This window comes from Fukomys damarensis, unplaced genomic scaffold (assembly GCF_012274545.1).
Source record: "Fukomys damarensis isolate Sample0158 unplaced genomic scaffold, DMR_v1.0_HiC HiC_scaffold_5, whole genome shotgun sequence".
In the NCBI taxonomy this organism is placed as follows: Eukaryota; Metazoa; Chordata; class Mammalia; order Rodentia; family Bathyergidae; genus Fukomys; species Fukomys damarensis.
The window spans coordinates 62,094,396-62,118,217 of NW_022900917.1; the positions used below are offsets into that span (position 1 = coordinate 62,094,396).

Below are 23,822 nucleotides of genomic sequence, written 5' to 3' on the forward strand. Positions count from 1 at the left end.
CTGTTTTTTCTATGGTGAAGTGTCTGTTCAATTTTCTCCCCTTTGCTGAGGATGAAACCCAGGGCCTCATGCATGCTAGGCACATGCTCTGTACTGAGCTACACACTCCCCTCCCCCAGCACCACACTTTCTTAATTAAGGCAGCTCTATTCAAAGTCTTGAAAGCATACCCTGAAGATAAAAAATGTTTATTTTAGACATGCTGGAGAAAGATGTAAATCCTACAAGTTGTTTTATTTTTCAAAGTGGTTTTGACTGTGTAGCTTTCCACATCCCGCCAGAATAGATGTTTCAGAGAATATAAGGGTAAGTCTTCAGCCTATTTATCATATTTAGATAAAGACTGCATCGTGGAGAAGGTGAGAACATTACAAGAAAGTGGAAAAAAGAAATGGAGTCATCAGGCTGTACCAGCATTAGTAAGGTTGGTAGTAGTGAAGGAGGGTTTATAGAAGACAGTTTTATGATTTCTCCCTTTCTTGGGAGCTCATGGCAGCTCCTTCAGGGAGGATCCTGGGTGTTTCCATCCCAAAGAAGGAGCTGGGAGTTAAATCTCCCGTCTTCAGCTTGGCAAAAATGTGAGTGAGAAGTCCTCCTTCACAGCTGTCCCCTTTTCCTCCTTTATTATCCTGCTGTGAGTTCCCCTCCCTACCCTCTACCCAATGCCCACCACAGTACCATGCACATCGTGTTTTTCTAAACCATTCAACTATTTTAATGGCCGTGTAGTGGAATTTTGAGTCTCAAATTAAATATAGATGTGGGGAGTTATAGGTGCACAGGCACCTGTAAATGTTGGAGGCTGGTGCTGGCAAAAGCTTTCAAGAGCTCCTGGCTGTACTCCCTGTCCCTTCCTCCAGCCAGCCAGCTGGCCACCTGGGCTTCCCTTGGCCACACCAGTCTCTCCACTCACTTGTTCTCTAAGAAACAGGGTCCTTTCTTGAGTCTACTTCAGCCTGACTCTTCCTTTGGGTCGACACTGATTCTTTGTAGGCCTGTGCTCCTTCCTGTCCTGCTTGGGTGATCCCTGGAGGCTCCCTGAGCCAGCTGCTCACCCCTGGCCAGGGAATACGGCCTCCTGCTCACTCCTCTGTCTCCCTGAGTTCTCCAAGCCTCACTGTACAACAAGGGATCTGCAAACAGTGAAAAGATCTGCAAACAGTGAAAAATCCCCATTTTAGGCCCAGAGGCTGCCTCACACTTAGGTTTTTCTGTGTTTGTTCACAATCCAGCTGCCCATCAATATCCATCAATTTGGGAGACACAGGATTGCTACAGCCAGGGATAATTAAATTCTGCCTAAAGTTGTGGACCCTACAATTAAGAGTCCAGGGAAAAAGCTTTTGGCCTGGGTGCCACAGATTCCCATCACTTGGAATTCCAAGTGCTGAAGCCTGAGTCCTTTTTCCAGAGGGGTCCACTCCACTGCCAATTTTTGACCCTTCCAGCTCCAGAACTCCTGGGGCCACAGCCTTGGGCTGTGAACAGACATGCTACACTGAATGATGCTGTGGAAATGGTGTGACACAGTGGCCCTGAGACAGCCGCTGTCAGGCTCCTGCTGTGAGGCAGGCTGGGAGATGTCTGATTCCAAAGCCCGCCTTAACATTGCTGCATACCCTAAAGTGTGGCAGTTGTACCCTTGGGCCTACAGGCACCATTCTCCCTTGCCAGTTCTCTGGTAGCCACAGGAAGCAGCAAAGCCTGGGTCCTGGGTGCTCTGTTTAAGCACCCAGCACCTTAGGGATTTACTCAGACTGCACCAGGCCTCAGTTTCCACCATGGTGAAAAGGAAATGCCCTGATGTGAGGAACCAGGTACAGACAGCATGTCTGAGCAGCAGGTTCTGAGAGCAGCTGACTCTTGCTGTGTCGAGGGGATATTTTCTGGCTCTGAGTGCTCACAAAAGGCTGCGCTGGTTGACTTCAAGGAGGCGGGAAGCATGACTGGTGGAGGACAGTATTCTTTTCTTTCTGTCATTTGAATCGATGAAAGGAAATAGCTGGGTCAGGGAAGTGAATGAATAAAAGGTTCATCTCTCTGGCTTTTGCCTTTTTGATGCACCTTTACACTTGCCGTGGTGTTTGGTCCCCTTAAAAGCCCTGTGGGGTATAGATGCTGCCATTATTCTAGTATGACTGAGGAGAAAAACTGAAGCTTTGAAAGGCCAGAGACTTGAAAGAGCACAGACAAGCGTTGTGATCCATTTGTGAGAACTGCAGCTCCTGGCATCAATCCCGCAAGTTTAGCTGGCATGGGTGGTGGCAAGATCGTGGGCTAGCCCTTGAGTGGTGAGGAAGGCTTATTCTTGCTTCTGTAGAAAGAGGCAGGCTGTGTCCAAAGCCACTGGCCTCACACACAGACAGGCTGTGATGGTCTCTCCAGCCTCCTGAGCCTTGCACTCCTTCCTAGCCTCATGTCCATCTGCTATAGTGGTGGTGGCTCTTAGGGAGGATGGAAGGAGAGGGAGGCAGAGAGGAAGGGCCAAATTGTGCAGGCTGGGGATTCAAGGAGAAGCTGGAGCATATAGCATCAGGATAAGCTTCAGCCTCTGGGAGAGAAAACAAATGAGGCTATGATCCCTCTGCCCACTTCCATCATGGTTCCTTTCCAGCTTCGGTCAAACAGGAACTTGTCAATGCACTGAGTGTGGCACTGGTCCAAGCCTGGCAAGGAAATAAGTGCATTGCCATTAGCCAGAAATCTCATGTAGAAGAGTCTTGGGTGTGATCCTTACAACCAGCCTGCCTGAGATTCAGCTGTGCTACTGACTAGCTGTGTGACCTTGGGCCAGTCACTCACCTCTTCTGAGCCTTTGCTTCCTCATTTGTAGAAAAGGGGCTGATAGCACCTACCGTGAAGAGAAATCACCAACAGAGCTAAGAGACAACCTACAATGTGGGAAAAAAATTTTACCAGCTGTTCTTCACCCAAAGGTCTGCTATCTAGAATGTATAAAGAACTAAAAAAACCCAGAACCCCAAATATAAAGACCCAATTCAAAAATGGGCATCTGAAATAAACGGGCATTTCTCAAAGAAGTAATAGCAGCAAATAAACATGAAAAAATGTTTAACATCACTTAATTCGAGAGATGCAGATAAAAACAACACTGAGATTCCCCCTCACGCCAGAAAGAATGGATACTGTCAAGAAATAAACCAATAACAAGTTCTGGTGGGGTTGTGGGGAAAAGGAACCCTTCTCCAATGTTGGTGGGACTGAAGACTGGTGTGACCACTGTGGAAATCAATATGGAGATACCTCAAAGAACTAGGACTAGAGGTTCCATTTGATCCAGCTATTCCTCTGCTGGGCATCTTCCCAAAAGAATTAAAAGAATCATACTACAGGGATATATGTGTACCCATGTTTATAGCAGCACAGTTTGTAATAGCTAAAACTTGGAAACAGCCTAATTACCCATCAACTGGAGACTAGCTAAAGAAGATGTGGGTTTTTTAAAAAATACGAAAATGGTACTACTGAGCCATAAAGAATGAGAAACTAGAGACATTTATAGAGAAGTGGATGTTCATTGAGGCCATACTCTTAAGTGAAATTAATAAGACACACAAGTGTAAATACCAAATAGTTTCTCTGGTGTGAAAAATTAAAAGTGTAAATAAGGATCAAAATGTATAATTGATATTGCAAAATAGGAAGAAAAGGGCTAAAGGAGTAGAGGAAGTAGGAAGCGCAGGGGAAAGGAAACAAGGGAAAAGAAAAAACACGAGAAAAGGAAAAACATGGAAACAAAGTCTTTGTAAATAGAGAAGGGTGGAGGGGGTGAATCGAGGGCAGGGGAATGGGGGAAAACAAAAACCAAGATGCATCATGTAAAGTACAAGCTCCCGATGATGAATGGAACTGTACTGTGTATCTAAATTGTACCAATATACTTAATGGGCGGGGGAGAATTGTCATGAGATGCAAGGTAATGTACATGAGTGCTTGATTTTTCATCAGTGGCTCCCAAACTGACTCTACATCATCTTTCTCACCTATGACATGATGAGGAAGTTTTTTTGGGTTTTGAGGTTTCGTGAGAATCAATAAATTAATGTGTGAAAGTGGTTAGAACTGATAAGCACTATGAGCGCTAAGACACAATCATTAGTATTTTCCTTCCTATTTTATCCTCTGTCTGCCTGTCTGTCTATCATTATCTTCCTATCGTCACCTGTCTATCCACCTACCCATCTACCTATCATCTGTCTCCATCAACTGAAGCTCAGACTTCATTTGTGTTTCACTGGTTTTTCCACCATTGTCCTCTTTATTGTACAGGATCCTATCCATCCAGGGAACCATATGACAGTCATTGTATCTCCGCAGTGTCCTCTGGTCTGTGAAAACTTCTGTCTCTTTGTAGTTTTCATGATGTTAATAGTTTTGTGGAGTGTCAACCAGGTTTTTTGTGTTTTTTTTGGAGTGTCTTTGATTTAGGACCCATATCGTCTGCTGTTTTTTATCACTATTAGACCATAGTTAAGGATTTTGGAGAAGAACATCCAGAGAGAAGGTACCTACCCTTTTTTATCATGGCTCCAACTTTATTATTCGTGGGAAGGAATTCTTTGGCTCCTTCTGTTTGGGTTCTCCTCCAGGCAGAGGGAAGGGACACCCACGAAGCTGAAGGCAGTGTTTAGCCAGTGGACTTAGACCATGGCCTTGACAGAGAAGTGGCCAGAGGCAGGCAGAGTGGTACCTGCAACTCATCATGGGATGAACCGCAGGGGAAGGTGAGGAGGTTCCTCCAGGAGACCCCCGATGAGGCTAGAGCTCGGAGGAGCTGCAGGGGAGGGCTTGGCAGATGAACCTCTCTCTCAGCTAGACTGCTCAAAGGACCTTGCTAACAAAACCCCCAGCAAATACTGTACCCCACGAGCACTGCCAGCCTGAGTCTGGGGTTCAGAAGTTCTCAGATACATTCAGGCTGTGTCACTCACTGCATGTGCTGATGCAGCCAAAGACTGGGGACCCTGACATCCCTTGGGGCCTGCCCTTCATGCCTGGGTGGAGGAGTGGCTTGAAGTCTGGGGAGGCAGCCTCTGAGAAAGAAAGGCAGGGTCAGAACAGCATCCTCCAGGCACTGCTGTGCCATCAAGTGATGGTGTCTGGTGGCTCTATTTCCTGAACTGCCAGTGCTGTGACTGCAGATTGAGCTCTGCTTCTTTGCCTGTCCTCATGGTGGCTTCTTTTTTTTTTTTTTTTTTTTTTTTTTTTTTTTTTTGGTTTTTTGAGACAGGGTCTCACTATGTAGTTGAGATTGACCTGGAACTCACTATGTAGCCAGGCTGGTCTCGAACTCACAGCGATCCTCCTGCCTCAGCCTCCCGAGTGCTGGGATTACAGGTGTGAGCCACCACTCCCAGCTCATGGTGGCTTCTTTTGTCAGGAATCCAAAACCTGCACTGGCACAGGCACAGCTGGTGGCTTGGAAATAGACATGTAGGTGGGCAGAGCAGGGATTTTGTCTACACACTGGGTTACCTATCCCTCTAGTCCAAGCCATCCAGTTCCACCCTGTTTCTTCTCTCTCCTTTTCCTCAGGCCATGGAACTTGGGGTGCTACTGCAAGACCTTCCCATTCTAGACAATTCTCCAAGGCTCTGATTTGCCTCAGGAACTCTGGGGCAGTGGGGAGGTTGGGGAGGCTGGAAAACTAACCAGGGACTCACCAGGGGACAACTTTATTTATTTGTTTATTTAATTGGGTTTATTGGTACATTTTAGGGATACAGTACAGTTACATTCATTATTAGGCTCTTGTACCTCTACATGACAGGTCTTGGTTCTCATTTTTTCCCCTTGTCCCTGCCCTCCCTTCACCCCCTCCTCCCCTCTCCATTTACAAACACTTTATTTACATTTTTTTTCATTTTCAGGGGACAACTTTAAATACAGTGCTTTTCACTGTAAGCCTGTTTTCCTCATTTGTAAAATAATAGGTCAGGGTTATTTATTTATTTTCTGTGGTATTAATTTATTTATATTTTTCTGCAGTTCTGGGAATAGAGCCCAGGCCTGGTACATGCTAAACACATACTGTACCTATGAGCTGTGTCCTCAGTCCTCACCCTTTTAAAATTTTATATTAGTTGTGTTAATTTTTAATTAATTTTCTATAGGTTACATATGATTCATATTTGATAATCTATTAATAACAATCCTGGACAAAAATTGCCCATAAGCTGAATACAGTGGCACACACCTGTAATTGTAATCCCAGCTACTCGGGAGGCTGAAGCAAGCAGATCACAGTTCAAAGCCAGCCAGGGCAGCCCAGTGAGACCCTGTCTCAAAATAAAAAATAAAAAACGTTGGAGTATAGCCCAGTGCAAGACCTCAACACCAAAAAATTTTTTCCTCATGATCCCATCGTGGAACATCAATATTTGTATTAGTTTCTGGCACTTTTTAGTCTTTTCTCTAGGTACATTCAATTTTAATGAATTTACAATGTATATTAGCTTTTTGTCACTGTGACCCAAATGTTTAACATACACAACTTGAAGGAGGAGAGGTTTATTTTGGCTCATGGTTTCAGAGGTTTCTGTCTATGGTGGAATCTAAGGCACAAATGTGGTGGCAGAAGAAAAGTGCTAAAGCCATGGCATCTGCAAAGCAGGGAACAGGAAAGGGCTAGAACCCAGATACAGAGCCCAAGGTCGCTCCCCTATGACTTGCTTCCTCCATTTAACCCCCATCTCCTAGTAGCCCATTCGTCAGTTTGCCAGTGGGTTCACCTACTGATGAGATTACTCATTGCCTTCACAATCCAATCCCACCAAGAGTTTTAATCCAATCAATCTGGTAATCAAGATTAAAAAGCTAGTAAGCATGAGGGATTTAGCTCAGTGGCACAGTGCCTGCCTCAGCACAAGATCCTGAGTTCAATCCCTGGTACAAAAAAAAAAAAAAAAAAGCAAATAGTAATATCATAAATGTGAAACATTTTCAGTCATCATTTTACCAAATACTTTTTCCCTTTCCTACATCTACTCTTTTTCCCTACTCTCAGCCTGCTATGGTACCAAAGTTAAGACTTAGTTTGCATTCATAAAATATAGTGCATTCATAAAATACATGTGTCTAGAACTTGCATTTGCATTTGGTGCAGAGGGATTATGTTTGTCTTACAAAACTAGGACCATAATGTACACATTTCTCTGTAAATTGCTTTTTTCATTTAGTCATGTTGTGGAAATCCATCCAGGCCAAGAGATACAATGAAAACTGACTCTTGTTGAATGGTATATAATTCTAAGGTATGGGTATCAAAATTTATTCAACCATTCTGTGGTAGATGGTGACCCAGGTAGTTTCTGGTTGTCCCCTCCCACCACCAAAAACAATGCTGCCTTAAATATTTTGAATAAATAACTTATAAACCAGTACATCCATTTCTACACGTATACAATTTCAGAAGTGGAACTGCTATATCAGAAATCATGTTGCCTTTTTAATTCTCAAAAAGAATGGCAAAAATTTGCATCTAGGGCCAGTGATTTAGCTCAGTGGTTCTGACATGTGCCTTGCAAGCATAAGGACAAAATTCAATCTCCAGTACCAAAAAAATTTAAAAAATAATAAATAAATTTTTAAAATTGCATCTACACAGGTAGTGCCTGAGAGTAATTCTCTCTCCCACATCCTCACCAGCACTTATACTTAGCAGCCTTTTTAATGTTTGCCAGTCTGATGGGTGAATAATAGCATCTCAGTACTACTTTAATTTGTATTTTTCTGTTTACTAGTAATGCAAGATATTTTTCTATGTATTTACTAGTTCTTTGGATCGCCTCGTCTGGCCATAGCTATTCACAGTCTGCCTATTCTTTCTTCTGGGTTTATCTTTATATTAGGAATGTGTTAGAGTTCAAGGTCAGAAGGGTATTATCTTGCCTTCTGTCATATGTGGTGCAAATGTATTTTCCCAGCCTATCATTTGTTTTTTGACTTATAAGTGTATTTTATAAAATTTTTTCATTTTATATAGATATATATGTATATTTTTTAATCCGTGGCTTTGCAGTTTTCTGTTTTGTTTTTAAAATCTCCAAAACTCATAAGCTATTTTCCTAAGTTTTCTTTGGAATTTTTTTTCTCATTTGAACATATATTGTCTTGGCCTTTATTTTCATCAAATTAAGGTAAGCGCCAATATCAACTTCTATGAGGATAGCTAACCCCAGCATTTTCAGTCTGTACTTTTGGAATCTAAAAGCTCCCAAAATGGACCAAGGAGGTGGCTCAGATATCTGGGAAGAGACGGTAGACTTCCCACCCCACAACCATGGAGCTGTTCTGGGTTTGTTTCACCAAATGGGGTTCTAGTAAAGATTTGGTTTGGACAAGTGTTCTTAGCTCAGACTAACAAAGTCTGAAAACCTTTTCATATAATCTGTGGGGCCTTTCCAGTTCTGACATTCTCTGGCACCATAATGCCGAGGATGGGGACCAGTCAGTAAGAGAGAGTAGGTGACAGATCAGTGTAACTCCATCCAAAGGTGACTGCAGTATTAACTCCCAGGTTGGCTCCATGTGGATATCAGAATGACAGCATTTTGGAGTGAGAAGGGACCTTGGAAATCTAGTCTAGTGTTTCTGGATCCTGGGTCCCTTTTAGAATCACGGGTAAATACATAAAAAGTTCTGGTGCCACGGACCCTGCCAGACCGTACAATTTAGAGTCCTTGGGGATAGAATGCAGTGGTATTTTAAGCAATCTTCTGGTGATTCTAATATGCAGTCAGTGTCAAGAAGCACTTCTCTAGTTCAACTCTGTGATTTCAATAGTAAATAAATTGACCTCTCCAATAAACTGTGTATCACATCACTGGCCATCTGTAGAGCTTGTCCTGGAACCCAAATTCCTGCTTCTTGGGTTGGCTTCCTCTTTTATATCAAACCATTCTTTCATCAAATACCATGCCTTGGAGTCTCAGCTGACAAGACAATAGGCTCCATCTCAATGCTTTGTGTCTTTGCATCTGATCAGTTTAAAGGTGTTTAATGCGTGCAGGTCTTGGAGGGCCTGAGCAGGGAACAGAGTCATAAAGAGTTAGGAGAAGTGATAGAGAAGTACAAATGGTAAATCGTCCAGTAGGAGCCGCCTACAGTGATGAGAGTGCAGAAGTGGGGAGCCTGGGTTGGCCGCAGAAGTTCCCTGCAGGAGGTGGCATTTAACTTGGGCCTACAGATGATTGAGACTTGGCTAGATATGACCCTAATGCTGCTCACTTTCCTATAGCTGTGTTTGGCCACCCATGTCACACAGGGGCTCACGTGGTAGAGAAGGGGCAGCAATTGGTGAGACAAGAATGCCTCAGTTTGGGGCAGAGCTGGCCCAGTCTGGTTTACTACACTCTGGCCTTCTTTCTTCCGCCCACAGGAATGAGACCGTGCTGCACCAGTTCTGCTGCCCTGCTGCCGACGCCGAGCAGAAGCCTGCCTGCTCCGACCTGGCCTCCCAGAGGTGGGACCCGGGGCCCCTTCCTCCTTACTTCCTCCCCCGACCTTCCCTCCTCTCAGCACACGGCTCCGGGGCCTCCTCTGGAGTCTGCTGTGGTTTTGTTTTTCATCTCCTTCACCTTGTCTATGGCCATTCCACCCTGAATGTGCCCAATCTTGTCATCTCCTTCCGCTCTTTCCATCTCTCTTTCCTTCCTCAGGACCCAGAAGAGCCATTCCTGACACTTACAGCCCTCAGGCCCTGTCATTCAAAACCCAAACCCATGCTTCTTCCTTCTAAAGGACTGGCATAAAATACAATTTTGATAAACGCCAAGAGGGGTGAGTTTGATAATGCTCACGTCACATGGTAGAATGTTTGCGCTCAGTGAACGCCAGACCTTCCTCTTACAGAGAAATTTTCTGTTTTCCTTTCTAACTTTCTCCTCCTGTAAAGGAGCCAGGATTTCTCCTCTCTGGCTGAGTTGGCTGACACCTGGGAAGAAGAGGGGTTGTTGACAGGAAGGGCCTGGTATCCTTGTTCTGGGTCATGCCTACCCCTTCTGTCTCCTTTCCTTGCAAACCCTCTCCTCTGTGCCACTGCCGACTCTGTTGGTGCCCCTTTCTGTGTCCTGCCCTGTGTTTCTCCATTTCTCCCCCTCCTTGCCCACGCGAAGTCCCCATGTTTGCACCTCCATCTGCTCTCTGTCTCTTTGTTCTCTTCTGTTTCCCACCAACTTTTTGGCCTCACTTCTGCACATTTTTCTTTTCTTGACCTGTCCTTTTCCTCATTTGGATTCTGGCCCGAATGGGCCCTCTCTCCAGTCTCCCCATGTGAGAATGAATTGAGTCAATTTACATAATTCCCCAGGCCTCAGTTGACTTATCTGAAGAGTGGGGGATTGGTCTGTCTAGAAAGTAGCTTCTACATATAATCTCATGAACTTTCAGTGCCTCAGTGGGGCCAGACGAGGCAGGTGATTATCCTTGTCTTATGTGAGAGAAGGTTGTGGGTCCAAAGACTCAGGACTGTCTGTGGTCACACAGTAAATAGCAATGCCTGCACTTGAACTTGTGGCATTTTGCTCCCGGTGCTCACCATTTTTATGTTTAAGATTTAGCTATTCTATGATATTTTTCCTTTTAGTCCTTAGAAAGTAACTATATAGTTATCAGAGGTGGTGGCTGTTGACCTAGGGGTAAAGAAAAGCACCCTGGAAGGCACTGCTAATTGATTTCCCTTGAGAAGAGATCAGCAGAGGCCAGAGGAGGAGGAGGTAGGACTCTGAGGTGGAGACTTTGGGGAGAAGGCACACCTTGAGGTCCTTCAATCCAGGGCTCAGGGAGGCATGGGAGCTCCCCACTGGTAGTCAGGTGCTGCATTGATATTTTGGGTGGTCTTCATGCCAAGTTTTGGGCCCTGCCCTGGGACTGGAGATAAGGTCCACCTGGAGCCATGGCAATTCCCCATCTAGCGGTACATTAGGGTACCCCCAAACGGAAAACAGCTCACCTGGAAATTAGAAGGAAGAAGGAAATGAGAGAGATAGTAGAAGAGAAGAAGAGAGATAGTAGAGAGTAGAAGAGAAAAGGAAAGAGTCCAGCTTCAGGAAGCATAAGGATGACAGAGGAGGAGGAGGAGACAGAAGGGCCCTGCCTCCTTCCTATGACACAGCCTGAGTCTCCTTCCTACAAACGGCCTTCCTTGGCAGGGGACAGGTTTGCCTGCCACCCCACACTTCAGCTCACCTTCCTGAGACTGCTAGGGGTGCTACCCAAGAGCAGGCTGTGGTGCTGTTGGCTAACTCACCCTCAGGAAGCCCAGGCCTGGTGGGCACAGGTCACAGGGGTCTTCTTTGGGTCTGCCATACTCCTGTTTCTTTCCCATCCCTCATCTTCCTCCACATGACAGCTCTCCTCCGCCTGCATGCCCTCCCTGCCTCAGGTGGGAAGGGGTGGGAGGAGGTGGTGTACCCCCAGAGCATCTGAGAAGGTAGGTTATGAGGGCACAGGGAGGGCTCTGGGGAGGGACCTTAATGGGGGCCAGGGCTCCAAAGGACTCAGATTGTTTCCAAATTTTGGGGTGGATGCCACGAAATCCATTATCTTAGTTCTCCAAATGTCTGTCATTTGTCTTCCCCTTGGAGGTGCAGGCACCGAGGCTGGGGGCTGAAAGTGCTATAGGGAGGGAGGTGGGAGGTGGGAGAGTTTCTGTAATGCTCATGGAGGGGCCTGTAAGTCCTGGCCATTCCAACTGTCTGTGCAGGGTAGGGAGATTGGTCTCCAAGAGGCCCAGAGCTTCAGCTGCTGCTTGTCTCTAGTTCCTGTTTTTCAAGTCATCCTGTCTGTGTGGTTTGTAGTTTCCTAGAGCCTGCTTGTCTGTCCGTTTGTCTGTCTGATGTCGGTGTCCTGGCTTCTCTGGGAGAGTTTTCTGGACAGCCCAACAGGGCATGTGTCAATTGGTCTGGGTTCTTAGCTTCCCAGGTTATTGGGTCCTAAGTTTTCTCCCACCAGACTCTCAACATCCCTGCTCCCAATCTTTCCATGACCCCTTCCCAACCCCTGTCACTTTCCCTGAACAGGTGTCCCGCCTCTAGAGAGGTGGCCCAGACTTCTCAGGGAGTCATCTAAGGAGCAGGTGCCAAGATCAAAGCCCAGGCCAAGGACCCAGCACAGGAGCCCTCTGGGCCCCTCTGGTGCTGTGAGGCAAGTCCTGCTCCCCCTACTGGTCAGACACTAGCCCAGTCCTCTGAGGACTTCCAGGGATAAGCCAGTCAGTCTCCACAGGCAACCCAGTAGGGAATCAGACCTAATCAGTTCATCTCCAGGTCTTTGGTGTGTGGATGCAGCCAGCTATGGGAGTTCCCTGCCTCTGCTCTCTGGCTGAAGCCAAGGTCCACACAAGTGTACACTGTGTCTGTCCCTCCCTGGCCCACCCCAAGCTGCCAAGCTGAGTAAATGTCCCTTTCCTAGGTCTCTGAGAGCTACCATAGCAGCTCACCTACCCGGTCAGCTGTTTTAGCCTAGCCAACCCTCAGCCAGAGGAACTCTGCTGTGTCCCGGAGACTCTGGGGCCTGAGAGATTCTCACAAGCTCCTAAAGAGACACAGAAGCCTCAGTCCTGGAGGTTAGGACAGACTTACTGGGAACTGGGACTGCCTTCTCCAGCACCTGCAGAGGAGCCTGCCAGGGAGCATTGTGGCCCAGAGTGGGAAGACCTAAATGGGGAAAGTCTGGAAGCTTCTGGTGTCTGTGGTGGGGTAGGGGGCTCAGCGAGTTGCATACAATGGATCAGCTGGGAGCTGGTGAAGGCTCTGAGACTGGATGACCAGGCAGGATTATCATGGGCTTCAGTGGGCTCGATCCCCACACAGGCCTGGGCAGTCACCCCCATACCTGCCAGGGTAATTGGCCCTCAGGTGGGGTGGGAGGAGGTGGAGCCCCTGCAGCCCTGTGCCAGGCTCTTCGCAGAGGGTGAGGAGCTCATGTTGTCCCCTCCCTGCTGTTAGCTCATGGCAAGGCTTTATGCTGGGGAGCTGAATAGGCTCATAATTGCAGTCCTGCTTTGGTCTCACTGGTTCCCTCCCTTCTAGGCTCTCAATCACATTGGAAACAATGACCCTAGAGCTGGCCAGCTGCCTCCCAGGTCGAGCAGAATTGCAGCCCATTTGTCTCTGTGGGTGGTAATGGGGCTGAGAGGAGGAAGATTGGCTTCTACTAGAGTAACGGGAAGAGGCGGCAGAAGAAAGGGGTGGGCAGGGGAGGAAACGGAGCAGACCCTAGTCCTGGGCAGCGAATGGAGAAGGCACCTGAGTGGTGGGGGTGGCGCTCTGAGTCCCAGCAGCTTGACTGATCCCTTCCTTCTGATTCATTTCTTCCTTTTCATTCACTCACTCTTGCACCAGGACAGAACAGACACTCGTATGTACTGACCATGCCAGGGACACTGCCCCACGGTCTGTGAGATAGAGGCGCTGCCCATGTACAGAGGAGGAATCTGGGCTAAAGAGAAGTTGGAGAATGACAAGGGAACCGCTACCATACAGACCTGGAGCTGGAAGCCAGACCTAAGTCCAGCTCCAGAATGTAGCCTCTTTCTTTGGAGCTGCTGCTGCTGGGAGGTTTTAGGGGTTTTTGTTTTTCTCAAGAGAAATCTTGCTAGCCCTTTCATTCGGTCTTAAACAACATCTGTTTCTTCTGATTATAAGCTATGCATGCCAGTTGTTGGAAATATGGAAAACACAGAAATCTGAAGAGGAAAATAAAAATTGAATCCAATCATAGAATTAATTACTATTCATAGTTGAGTGTGCAAGCTTCCAGTATTTTACTTTTCTGTGCATTGAGTTTTACATTTTCCCACCATAAAAAATTTTTGTAGCCTAGATTTCCCAACTAGTATGTTGTCAGCTTAGAGAGCCCCCATCCCTGTCACTCCTGGGCCCCACACTGCCCGGGACACACACATGGTGCTGCCACCTGTTACCCAGTGGCAAAGTGGGGTCTGCAGAGTTCCTCCGGGCTTGACAGGAAGCTGCATGGCAGGGGCACCCTTCCCAGAACAGCTGTGGGAGACAGCTCTGCCTTTGTGTACCTTAGCTTGAGCAGAAATCCATCCCTCTCTTACCTGACCCCACTGGCTGGGATGAGCCTGGAGTTCAATCAGTGGACCAGTCAGTGTTTAATCAGTGATTACAGAACAATTAAATTCTTAATCGATACAGTTTAGTTCTCAACAGCTGGGCTGAGGTACTTTTCTGTACCATGTGCCTGCTCTAGTAGTCACTCTGGGTTCAGAGGCTGCTGGGAAACCTGCGCTGCTCCCTGGTGGAGAACAGCCACCCGGGTGGCTCTGGGACACATAGCACTGCATGTCTTCCTTAGAGAAGTAGGAAATGTCCCTGCTTCCCAAAAAGACCTGGCCCACACCTCTGGGGTCTCTGCACACGTGAATGGAGAAGACAGTAGGTGGCAGGGGAGGCTGAGGAAGAGCTTGTCTCCTGTAGGGGGCAGAAATGGTTAGGCGGAAATGGCCTATGGAAAGGTTGGATGGTGTGAGGAACTGGGGCCCAGGAGGGCCTGCTGCGGCAGGAGCAGCTTGCCTGACAGTGGGACCCCAAGGGGGTTGGAGGATCCCTGTGGGGTGGGCAGGAAAACAGCATGCAGACAGGATGGGCTTCCCTGTCATTTAGGCTCTGAGGAGCTCTATAATTACAAAGAGTACAGCTGCGCCGGGATCCATGCCTGAGGTGAACGCACACAGATGGCAGAAGAATTCGGTCCTAGAGCTACAGAAATCTGTTCACTGTAACCTGTCACTTTCCCTCTCCATGTTTTTTGTCCCATCTGTGTCTTCCTTGCCAGATATAGGAGGCCCCAAGCCCAAAATGTGTGTCAAAAGATGAGCTTTTGGGAAGGTATTAAAATATTCCAGAATATAGGTTGTATCCCTTATCTCAAATGGGTGGTACCAGAAGTGGTTCAGGTTTTTTTGATTTGGAAATATTTGCATATACACAATGCTGGGGGTGGGTCCCCAGCCTAAAAATAAAATTCACTAATGCTTTATATACTTCTTATACTCATAGCCCGAAGGTGATTTTATACAGTGTTCTTAATAATTTTGTGCATGAAGCAAATTCATAGTGTGAATTTTTCCACTTGTGGTATTATGAAAGGTTTCAGAGTCTAGAGAGTTTTGTATTTTAGATTTTCAGATTACATGTGCTCAACCTGTTTTAGACAGTTTTGTCTTGTCATGACTTTGGATTTCCGTTCAAGAGGTTCTCCTGAGCTGGATGCGAAACTCCTGTCTGCAGGTAACTATTTGCCCAGGGGAAGGGGCTTCTGTAATTCTCCCATCCAGGCCTTGCGCCATCCCGTAAGACTGGCCTCTCCACCGACCGAGGTTGCCACCAAAGGGTTCTTAGGAGACTGACATGTTCATGCAGAGGCTGTGCCCGTTCCGACAGGCTGCTTTCACAGTATGATGTCAGGTGACTAGAGAATTCCTACTAACTTTGTATTCCTGTTTTGTGTCTTCTACCCTGGGGAAGGGAAAGAGAATACTCACTCACCACCATGTATCTAGCACCTGCTCTGAGCTGTGCAACTATTATTTAATCCTCAGTAAAAGCTTGTGAAATATGATCACTTCCACTTTCTAGACGAGGAAACTGAGGGTCGAAGACCGTGAACCATGAATGTCTTGTCCAAGCTGGCTAGAGTCAGCTGGTAAAGAGCAGAGCTAGGACGTGAGCCTCGGGCCACCAGAATCAGGTGCCAGCCGGGGAAGTGTCACATATAGGAAGAGAGAGTGGAGTGGCAGGGAGGTGGGCAGCTGGGTCACTTTCCAGCCACAGGAAGTGGGTCCCTCAAGGGTGGTTTCATCTCACCCCTGTCCCTTTCTCTGCCCCAGAGGCTGTCCCCAGACTCCAGGAGGCATTAGGTAAATGCATCGGACCAGCCAAGCTGAGGAGAGAAATGAGGGTGAGAGTATTTTTAGGAACAGGAAAAAAATTCTAGGCTTAGTTAAGGAAAATAAACATAAGTGAACATTACACTTCCACAACAACAAAATGAAAGATTCCACAAGGAATCGCTAGTGCTCTCTGTTCCTCTGGCGTTCACTAATGCAATTTTGTCTGGTTTACTGGGAAATCTATTTTTCTTTTATTTACCTAAAACTTCTTGTTTGGATCTTTGGGATATTATTTTTTCATTCCCAGGAACAGCATCCTCTCTTTGCAGTGCTAGAGATTTTTTTAAACTCCAAGATTTCCTGTGCTTTTGTTTTGTTTTCTATTCTGAAAGCCTGTTTACCCACTCACATAGCTTTTAAGCAATAATCTGACTAGGAAAATAATTTATAATTTCCTTAAGTCTATCTAATGTATGACAGAAATCCAAAATTTTTAACATTTTAAATTTGTTTTATTGAATGAAGAAGGGAAACAAAGAAGAAAATATAATGAGTGATTTAATCCAGTCAGGCATTCTTAGAGACTTTATTATCTTTGAGAGCTTTACAATGGCTTCAGAAATAGGGGTTCTGAAGATTTCTTTGTGACAATTATTTCAAAACAACACGAAAGAAGCGCAAGGGCCTGAGTTTGATCCCTGGTACCAACCCCCCCCCACAAAAACAAAAAACCAAAACAACAACAACAACAACAGGAAAGACAGCTGTCTGTGGTGAAAACTGGAGTGTGTGGCTGTCTTCTGCAGAGAAGAGGGGGTGTCAGGGGAAAAGGTTTACTGACTTAGAAGCCTGGAGGTGTAGGAGCCAAAGCCAGGCAGGAGGCACCTTGCCCACTTCCCCACCCACTCCTGGAAGCACAGGCCATGGTGGGACTGGGCACCCCGGGAAGAGGTACTTTCACCAAAGACACCCCCATTTCTGGGCCTCAGTTTCCTCAAAATGCCATGAGAGGTGCGCTGTCTGATCATCACAGCTCCCAGCATTGATCTCTGCCTTGGCCAGGGCTGGGCATGCCCTGCAGGGACAGAGCACTGCAGACAAAGGCACAGGCTGATAGGGTCCTGTTGTGCAAAGAGAGGACAGCCTAGGGCATGGGCAGGTGGTGCTTTCTATATTCTGCTTAGTGTTAAAACACTGCTTTTATGGTACAAGGAAAATTTAAAAAAAGAAAAATCTGACCTCATTTGTACATGGCCAGCATACCATGAGACCCTCTTGTGTCCCTCTCTCCATCAGGAATGTGTCCCCCAGCCCAGGGAAGAGCCAGGCACACACCTCTCGCTCTTGTGCACAGCTCTCAGCATGTGCCCTGGACTCAGATGCAGTTTCCTTCACTCCAAGGACAGACCTGAGGGGTGAAGGAGGGATGAGGTCGATGCTGCCTCACCTAACCAGTGCCACTGGACAGTATCTCCCAGAGTGCAGATCTCCCCGGTCACTCACATGATTCTCCCACACACAGGCTCACAGGTTCTTGGGGAAGCATTGTGTCCATTTGACAGTTGAGGCCACACCTAGGAAAGAGGCCACTTATCAAAGGTCTCAAAGGCAGAAGCTGGCAGAGGTTAAGGCCAGAGCTCATACAAGAGAAGGACAGCAAGCAAGCAACAACTTTACACCGTGCTTCTTCTTGATCCTGTTTGACTATGCCACCTTGATTCCCCCAGCCCAGTGCAACCACCCACACTGACTGGTGAGATCTTGGTGTGTCCCCATGTCCCAGGTCTATGCCAAATGTTGGAGGTCTCCAGAGTCAACTATGCTACCTGGGCACCTCACATTCCGGGGAACAGACTTGCCAGAAACATTCACAAGAGACTGATACCTTTTATTCACATAGATCTAGTAATTGAAAATGAGAAATAATCCTAGTGAACAAGATACTCATGTTTAGTGCTCACTAAAGAAGTTAAAAACAAATGTTTCCTTTTCTCGAAGCAGGCAGAGGAATGAGCCAGGTAGGTTTTGTGAATTTCCTTCTAGGCAGGGAAGGGAGAGAAAGAAAGGTGAGGAAGTTGTACAGCAGAGCCTTGGAGTAGAAGATGAATTCAGGAAGATGTCAAGGAAGCGCTATAAGGTGGAGTAGGTGAGAGCACAGCCTCTCATAATTCAATTCCAGGTTCAAGTCCTGGCTGGGCCACTTAGGAACCCTATAACCTAGGTTAAATGACGTAAGCTTTCTAATCCTCACTTTATGAATCTGTAAAGTGTCATAAGGATAACAATAGCACTTACCTCTTAAGAGTTTTTAGGAGGATTAACATGTTCACCACAGGGCCGGATGGGACAAGAGGCCCAATGGGACAGTCATGCATGTACCACCGATGGTACAAGCCTGTGGGGATGTTTTAAATGAGGTGATGCCCAGAAAGGTGTCTGGCTTATTATAAAGACTCAGTAAGTGCTGTCAGTTTTAAAGGTGGACTTCCAGGGCTGGGGGTGTAGCTTAGTGGAGTACTTGACTGGCATGTGCAAGGCCCTGGAGTTATCCCCGTACTGGAAAAATAGAAGCTGGGTTTTCAAGAGCAGAGACGGAGAAATGAGAAATCAGGCGAGATCTAGGGTCTAGAAACTCAGAGGTGACTGGGCAGTGCTCAGAAATAATGGGCCGATTGTCATGGCAACGGACCTGATGGGAGTAGAAAAGGACTCACTGCCTTGAGTGCTGTGTATGGTTGCTGCATCAGTCAGTTTTCTGTCCTGTGACAAAATACCTGAGATGGTCAATTTAAAAGGAGGAAAGATTGGTTTTGATTCCTGGTTTCAGAGATTTCAGTCTGCTTGATTGGCCTCTTTGTTTTGGGGCCTGTGATGAGACAGCACTCACCTCATGGTGGCAGGGAAGCAAAGAGAGAGGAAGAGGCTGCGTCCCACTGTCTCTTCCCAGGCACACGGCTAGTGACCTAGCTTCCTCCACTGCCTCCCCCCTGAAGGTCCCATCATCTCCCGATAGTGCCACAGGCTGGTGGCCAAGCCTGGGACATATGGGCGGTGGCAGGGCAAGGGGATTTTTGAGATCCAAGCCATAGCACTTGCCGAGCTGTGCCCCACAGAGAACGTCTGGCCCTCCCTTGGGGTGGCAGGTGATGGTGTGGAGGGAGCTGTCTTTCAGGGGGTTTTGTTCAGGCCATGACATTTGGAGTGTTGGGTGAAAGAGCCTGACAGTCAACATGGAGAGAGATTCAGAACCAAGGGACCAAGTTGGGGCAGGGATCAAAGGCCCAGTAGAGTGCCAATCAAACTGGGCCAACAGGCCCAGGGAGATTTTCTGGACATCAGGGCAGGGGAGGAAATGATTTAACCCAGCACTGAGCTGCCACTGGGAGGCTGGGAGATTAAGAGCATAGGCATTTTATCAGGGAAATCATCTTGCCAGCTGACAGTCTGCCTGCCTGCTTATCTGAGAGGAGGCACTTTACTGGGGCGGGGGTTGTGGCCTGTCACTGCCCCTGCCCTGGTCTGCCACAGGGAAAGACTGCTGGTAGGAAAGCTGAAGGTAACTATAGGGAAACATATAGGGAATCTTGTCCATAGTAACCGGATGGTATCTAGAGCAAAGTCCTACTCTACTGGTAATTCTGATGGTTTGCAAGACTTGCATTTGCAGCAAGCACACACCTGGCCTCTGCAGGCTCCTATAGGCCATCAAAGACTTTTCAGTGGCATGTGGTGAAATTGAGCCTGTGGGGAACTGCCCTGCCCTGGAAATACTCAGGACAGAAGAGGCATCTGCTCTGCCAGGCTGAGGTAGGGCTGGAAGAGAAGGAGGACGGGAAGAAGAGATTTTATGTCTAAGAGAATGCAAAAGAGCGGGCAGGGTCTCATGCGGGCCTCTGGCTGGGCGGGGCCACAGGCTTTGTTTAGGTTACTATAATACTGGCAGGCCCTGAAGGGGCTGTGGCTGAAGACTGTGTCACAGTGCTCCAGGGAGCAGTCAGCCTGTGATAGGCCTAGATTATGAAGGAAATCTACATTTACTTGGCATCAAACAGGTACCAGAGGGTTCTCAGATATTATTTCATTAGCTCTCAGCAAAATCATATCGTGGGTATTCCCCATACATTTGAGCAAATGGACTCAGAGAGGTTAAGAAACTTACCCAGTACCACACAGCCAGCGAGTGGATTTTGACCAAGGTGGTCTTCCTGGTTCTAAAGCTCATACTTGTTCTATCTGCTGCCTTCCGGCAGCCTCTCTTGGCATCACTTCTAACTCAGAGCTTCAGAAATTACACAAAACAGAAAAGTCCAATAGTTCTCCATTCAGAGACCCCCCAGCACAAAACACCAAGAGTACAAAAAAACAGATAAAGTTAAAGACAGTTTTCATTTTGAAATTACAACTTTTCTGCAGATCATATTCTTTTACAATAGTAGAGAGAAAATGAGTGGCACTTTGGTTTTATTCTATATGACAACCTAAATTTTGGGAATCTTAAAAAAGAAAAAGATAGTTGCTACCCACATGGGGCTGCAAAGCGTTTTCACTCTCACGTCAGGGGACAGTGAAGGACACATCCCTGGGCTGCACGGCAGGCACAGGGAGGGGCACCCACACCTGGAAGGAGGGCCCCTGTAGGAACTGGCTGACCTTGCTGCTCTTTAGAGGCATTCACACCCCGGACCTGGTTCAGGCATCCCTCTCCCTGCATCACCTGGCTCCTCTGTGAACCAGGATAGAATGGCTTCTGGTGGTCACCATGGCCTGTGAAGGTCATTACATTTCTAGGTTACAGACAACCAGAGGGGACACCCTTAAAGGACAACTCTGCTCTCTTTCCTAAAAGTCTGCCTTGCTGAAATGCTGAGGTCCCACCCTGAGGGCCAGCTGGATGTAGTCAGGCCCTGCCACTCTGCAGACCTTCCAGTGGGGACCTGCCAGCCTGCCAGGTAGAAGGCGCTTCCTTGACCCCTCTGGACCCCACTTTGCTGAGTGTTCCCCCATGAAGCCTGAAGCCCGCTGTGCTCGTGAGAAACAGCCAGCACTGCTACATCAGCAGTAAGGAAGACACTGGCTTAGAAGGAAAAGCTAGGGAATGAGCAGCACACAGTAGGGCTGGAGTCTCCTAAGGAGGAAGGTGGAACAGAAGGGTGAACAAGTCTTCTGATGTGATATTTCTTTCTTTTTTTTGGTACTGGGAATCGAACTCAGGAGTCTGCACTTGCAAGGCAGGCCTGGTGCCACTGAGCTAAATCCCCTGTCCTGATGTGATATTTCTTGTACTGGCTGCACATAGGTATTTTAAACATTCTTTTTGGGGCATCTGTGATGGAACCCAGGGGAGCTGTACCACTGAGCTACATTCATAGCCCTTTTATTATTGTTGTTGGGAAGTGATGGGCCCAAAGTTAAGCAGAACTCAGCGTGCAGAGGTGAAATTCTATCCTGATCCCTGCCCAAGGCTCTTCACCTGAAAGAGGATTCTCCAACCTGTCCTTTGAAACTGCACAGAATGAGTTTGTTCACTCTTTCCTTCTTCAGTAACTTGTGTGTACTAGGCAAGTGCTCTACGACTGAACTACATTCTCAGCCCTTTTTAAATGTTATTTTGAGTCAGGGTCTCACTGAATTGCCCAGGCTGGACTCGAACTTGGAACCCTCCCATCTCAGCCTCCTGAGATGGGATTGCGGGTGTGTATACTTCCATGCCTGGTGTGAATTTGTTTCTTTTCCTGTCACTAACATTGGCTCTTTGTTTACCTCATTCCCTCCCTAATATCATCTGGGGCCCAAAGACCCTTGGCTTTCCATGCTCAGCAGCTCCCTTCTGATCATCTAGTATCACCTTATTGATTCAGAGAAAGGAGAAAAAATGAAGTGTTTTAGTAAAAGATGAAAAATCTTGAGGGGATTTGAAGCATATTGTTAGCTTTGGTCTGGAAAATGCTTCATTTGTTTGTCCCAGAAGAGCTTTGAGAAGGGCTGACGGAGTCTGTCCCTTCTGCCCTGCCCTCCACAGGGTCATTCCAGCCTGGAAACACCTTCAGCCTTCAAAGTCCCTTGCATGGTCTTCAGTGATTACCAGGCCAGCCATGGTGTGTGTGTGTGTGTGTGTGTGTGTGTGTGTGTGTGTGCATGTCAGGGGGCAGCCCACACCCTTGTCCCCCACAAGCCGCCACCACCACCAGCGGAGGCTGAGCCTCCCGGTACCTCTTTATACCCTTCTCCCAACTCTGTGCCAGTGGCTGCCGCCCGAGCCAGCCATTGGTGGGGGAGCAGTGGGTTTAGACCGAGCCTTTTCCCTCCTCATGAAAAGCCCATTTCCCCCTCTTGGTCTCAGAAGCTCTTCAATGGCCCATGTTCCCTTCAGTTCCTGGCACTGGGAAACATGGCCTGCTGGGAGCCAAGAGGGAGCATCTGCCCTGAGGCAGCTCCCTGGCCCACACCTCTGTAGAAAGACTGTGAGGTCATTCCCTCTCCATCACTCTCCTGGGGGAAAAAAGTTTGCATGTCCATTTTGCAGATGAGAACAATGAGTACAGAAAAGTTAGGCATCTTACTCAACATCACCAAACTAGTAATTGTAGACCCAGGGCGTCACTCCTCACTAGCTCTCTTACCTTTGAATGAGGTTTCCTTCAGCACTAAGGGTATTGCTGACCCGTCTTGGAAAGGCTTGGTGGTTCTTAGTACAAACTTTTTTCTCTGTGTGACCATAGTTGCCTACAGCCTGTGGTACAGTTCTCAATATATATATACAAAGTACTCCATGATCATTGCTCCATAAGAGGGTCCTTAGCCTGGGCTCCATGGTGTCTGCACAGCTCCTGATGTTCAGGTAGAATCTGGCATGTACGCTTTTCTAAGAAGAGAGCCCAAAGCTTTCAGCAAATGTATTTGGAACCTGGATAAGTTCTATAGATCAGGGAGCAGGGACATCAGTGTAATCCCACCTATCAAGAAAAAGGAAGGAGGGCTTGGGGTGTAGCTGAGTTCCATAGTGTTTGCCTAGAATGCACAAGGACCTGAGTTCCATCCTCAACACTGTAAAAAAAGAAAAGGAGAGAATGGGAGGGGAGGGGAAGGGAGGGGAGAAAGCACTGGATTATCTAGTCCTGGATTGGGTTCTCCAGAAAGCAGACTCCGAGTTCAATGTGTTGAATTTTTACCAAGGATGCATTTAGGATCAATTCCCATGGAAGGGAGAGGAGAGACACAGCATGAGGTAAGGTCCAGGTGCAAAAACCCAACAGCAGCCTTGGCCAATCCACAGTGAGCTCTAGAGGGAGAACACTGGGCTCAAATGGCTGAGCCTTTATATTCCACCTCAATTGGCTCTAATAGGTGATCGGGTCCGGGAAGGAAGTGACTAGGCCAGGCCGCTATACTTAGCAGAGACAACTGATCTCTGCTGGGGCTAATGGGGATGACAGCTGAAGTCAGTTTCCAAAGGCACTCCTAGCAGTGGGGCAAAAGTCCTTTCTTACAGGAGTCTGGGTGGTACTTGACCAAGTCTACTCCAGTATCTCTGCCCTTGAGAAAGTAGCAGAGATTAACTATGTGTAGATACACATCTTTCTATTCCTCTATTCATCTACCCACCCACCTATCCATTCATCTGTCTGTCTACCCACTTCTTAATTCAGCCAGCCAGAAAGCCATTATCTAGATAGTCATTTATTTAACATTTATCAAGCATGTCATATACATCAACCCACTGTGCTGGGTACCTGTGATAAAAAGGTGTGCATGGCATAGGCTAGGGGAGAAGACACACAAAAGTGAGTAATTAGAGTACAAAGTGGTCACTGGCAAAAGAGAAGCAAGTGCCAAGAATTATTAGAGCACATAAGAGGGTGGGACTGGCTCTTTCTGCAGCCAGCAAGTGTGTGTGTGTGTGTGTGTGTGTGTGTGTGTGTGTGTGTGTGTCTTACTGAATACT

The 23,822-nt window shown here is 47.2% G+C and overlaps 1 protein-coding gene across 1 annotated transcript in view; it reads left to right on the plus strand.

The window, feature by feature from the left end:
* LOC104866537 (IQ motif and SEC7 domain-containing protein 3-like) overlaps positions 1-23,822 on the plus strand; it is a 69,612-nt gene that overhangs the window by 40,906 nt on the left and 4,884 nt on the right. The window contains exon 4 of the mRNA XM_019208415.1: positions 9,401-9,484. Within this exon, the coding sequence (XP_019063960.1) occupies positions 9,401-9,484 (84 nt within the window). The remainder of the gene's footprint in view (positions 1-9,400; positions 9,485-23,822) is intronic.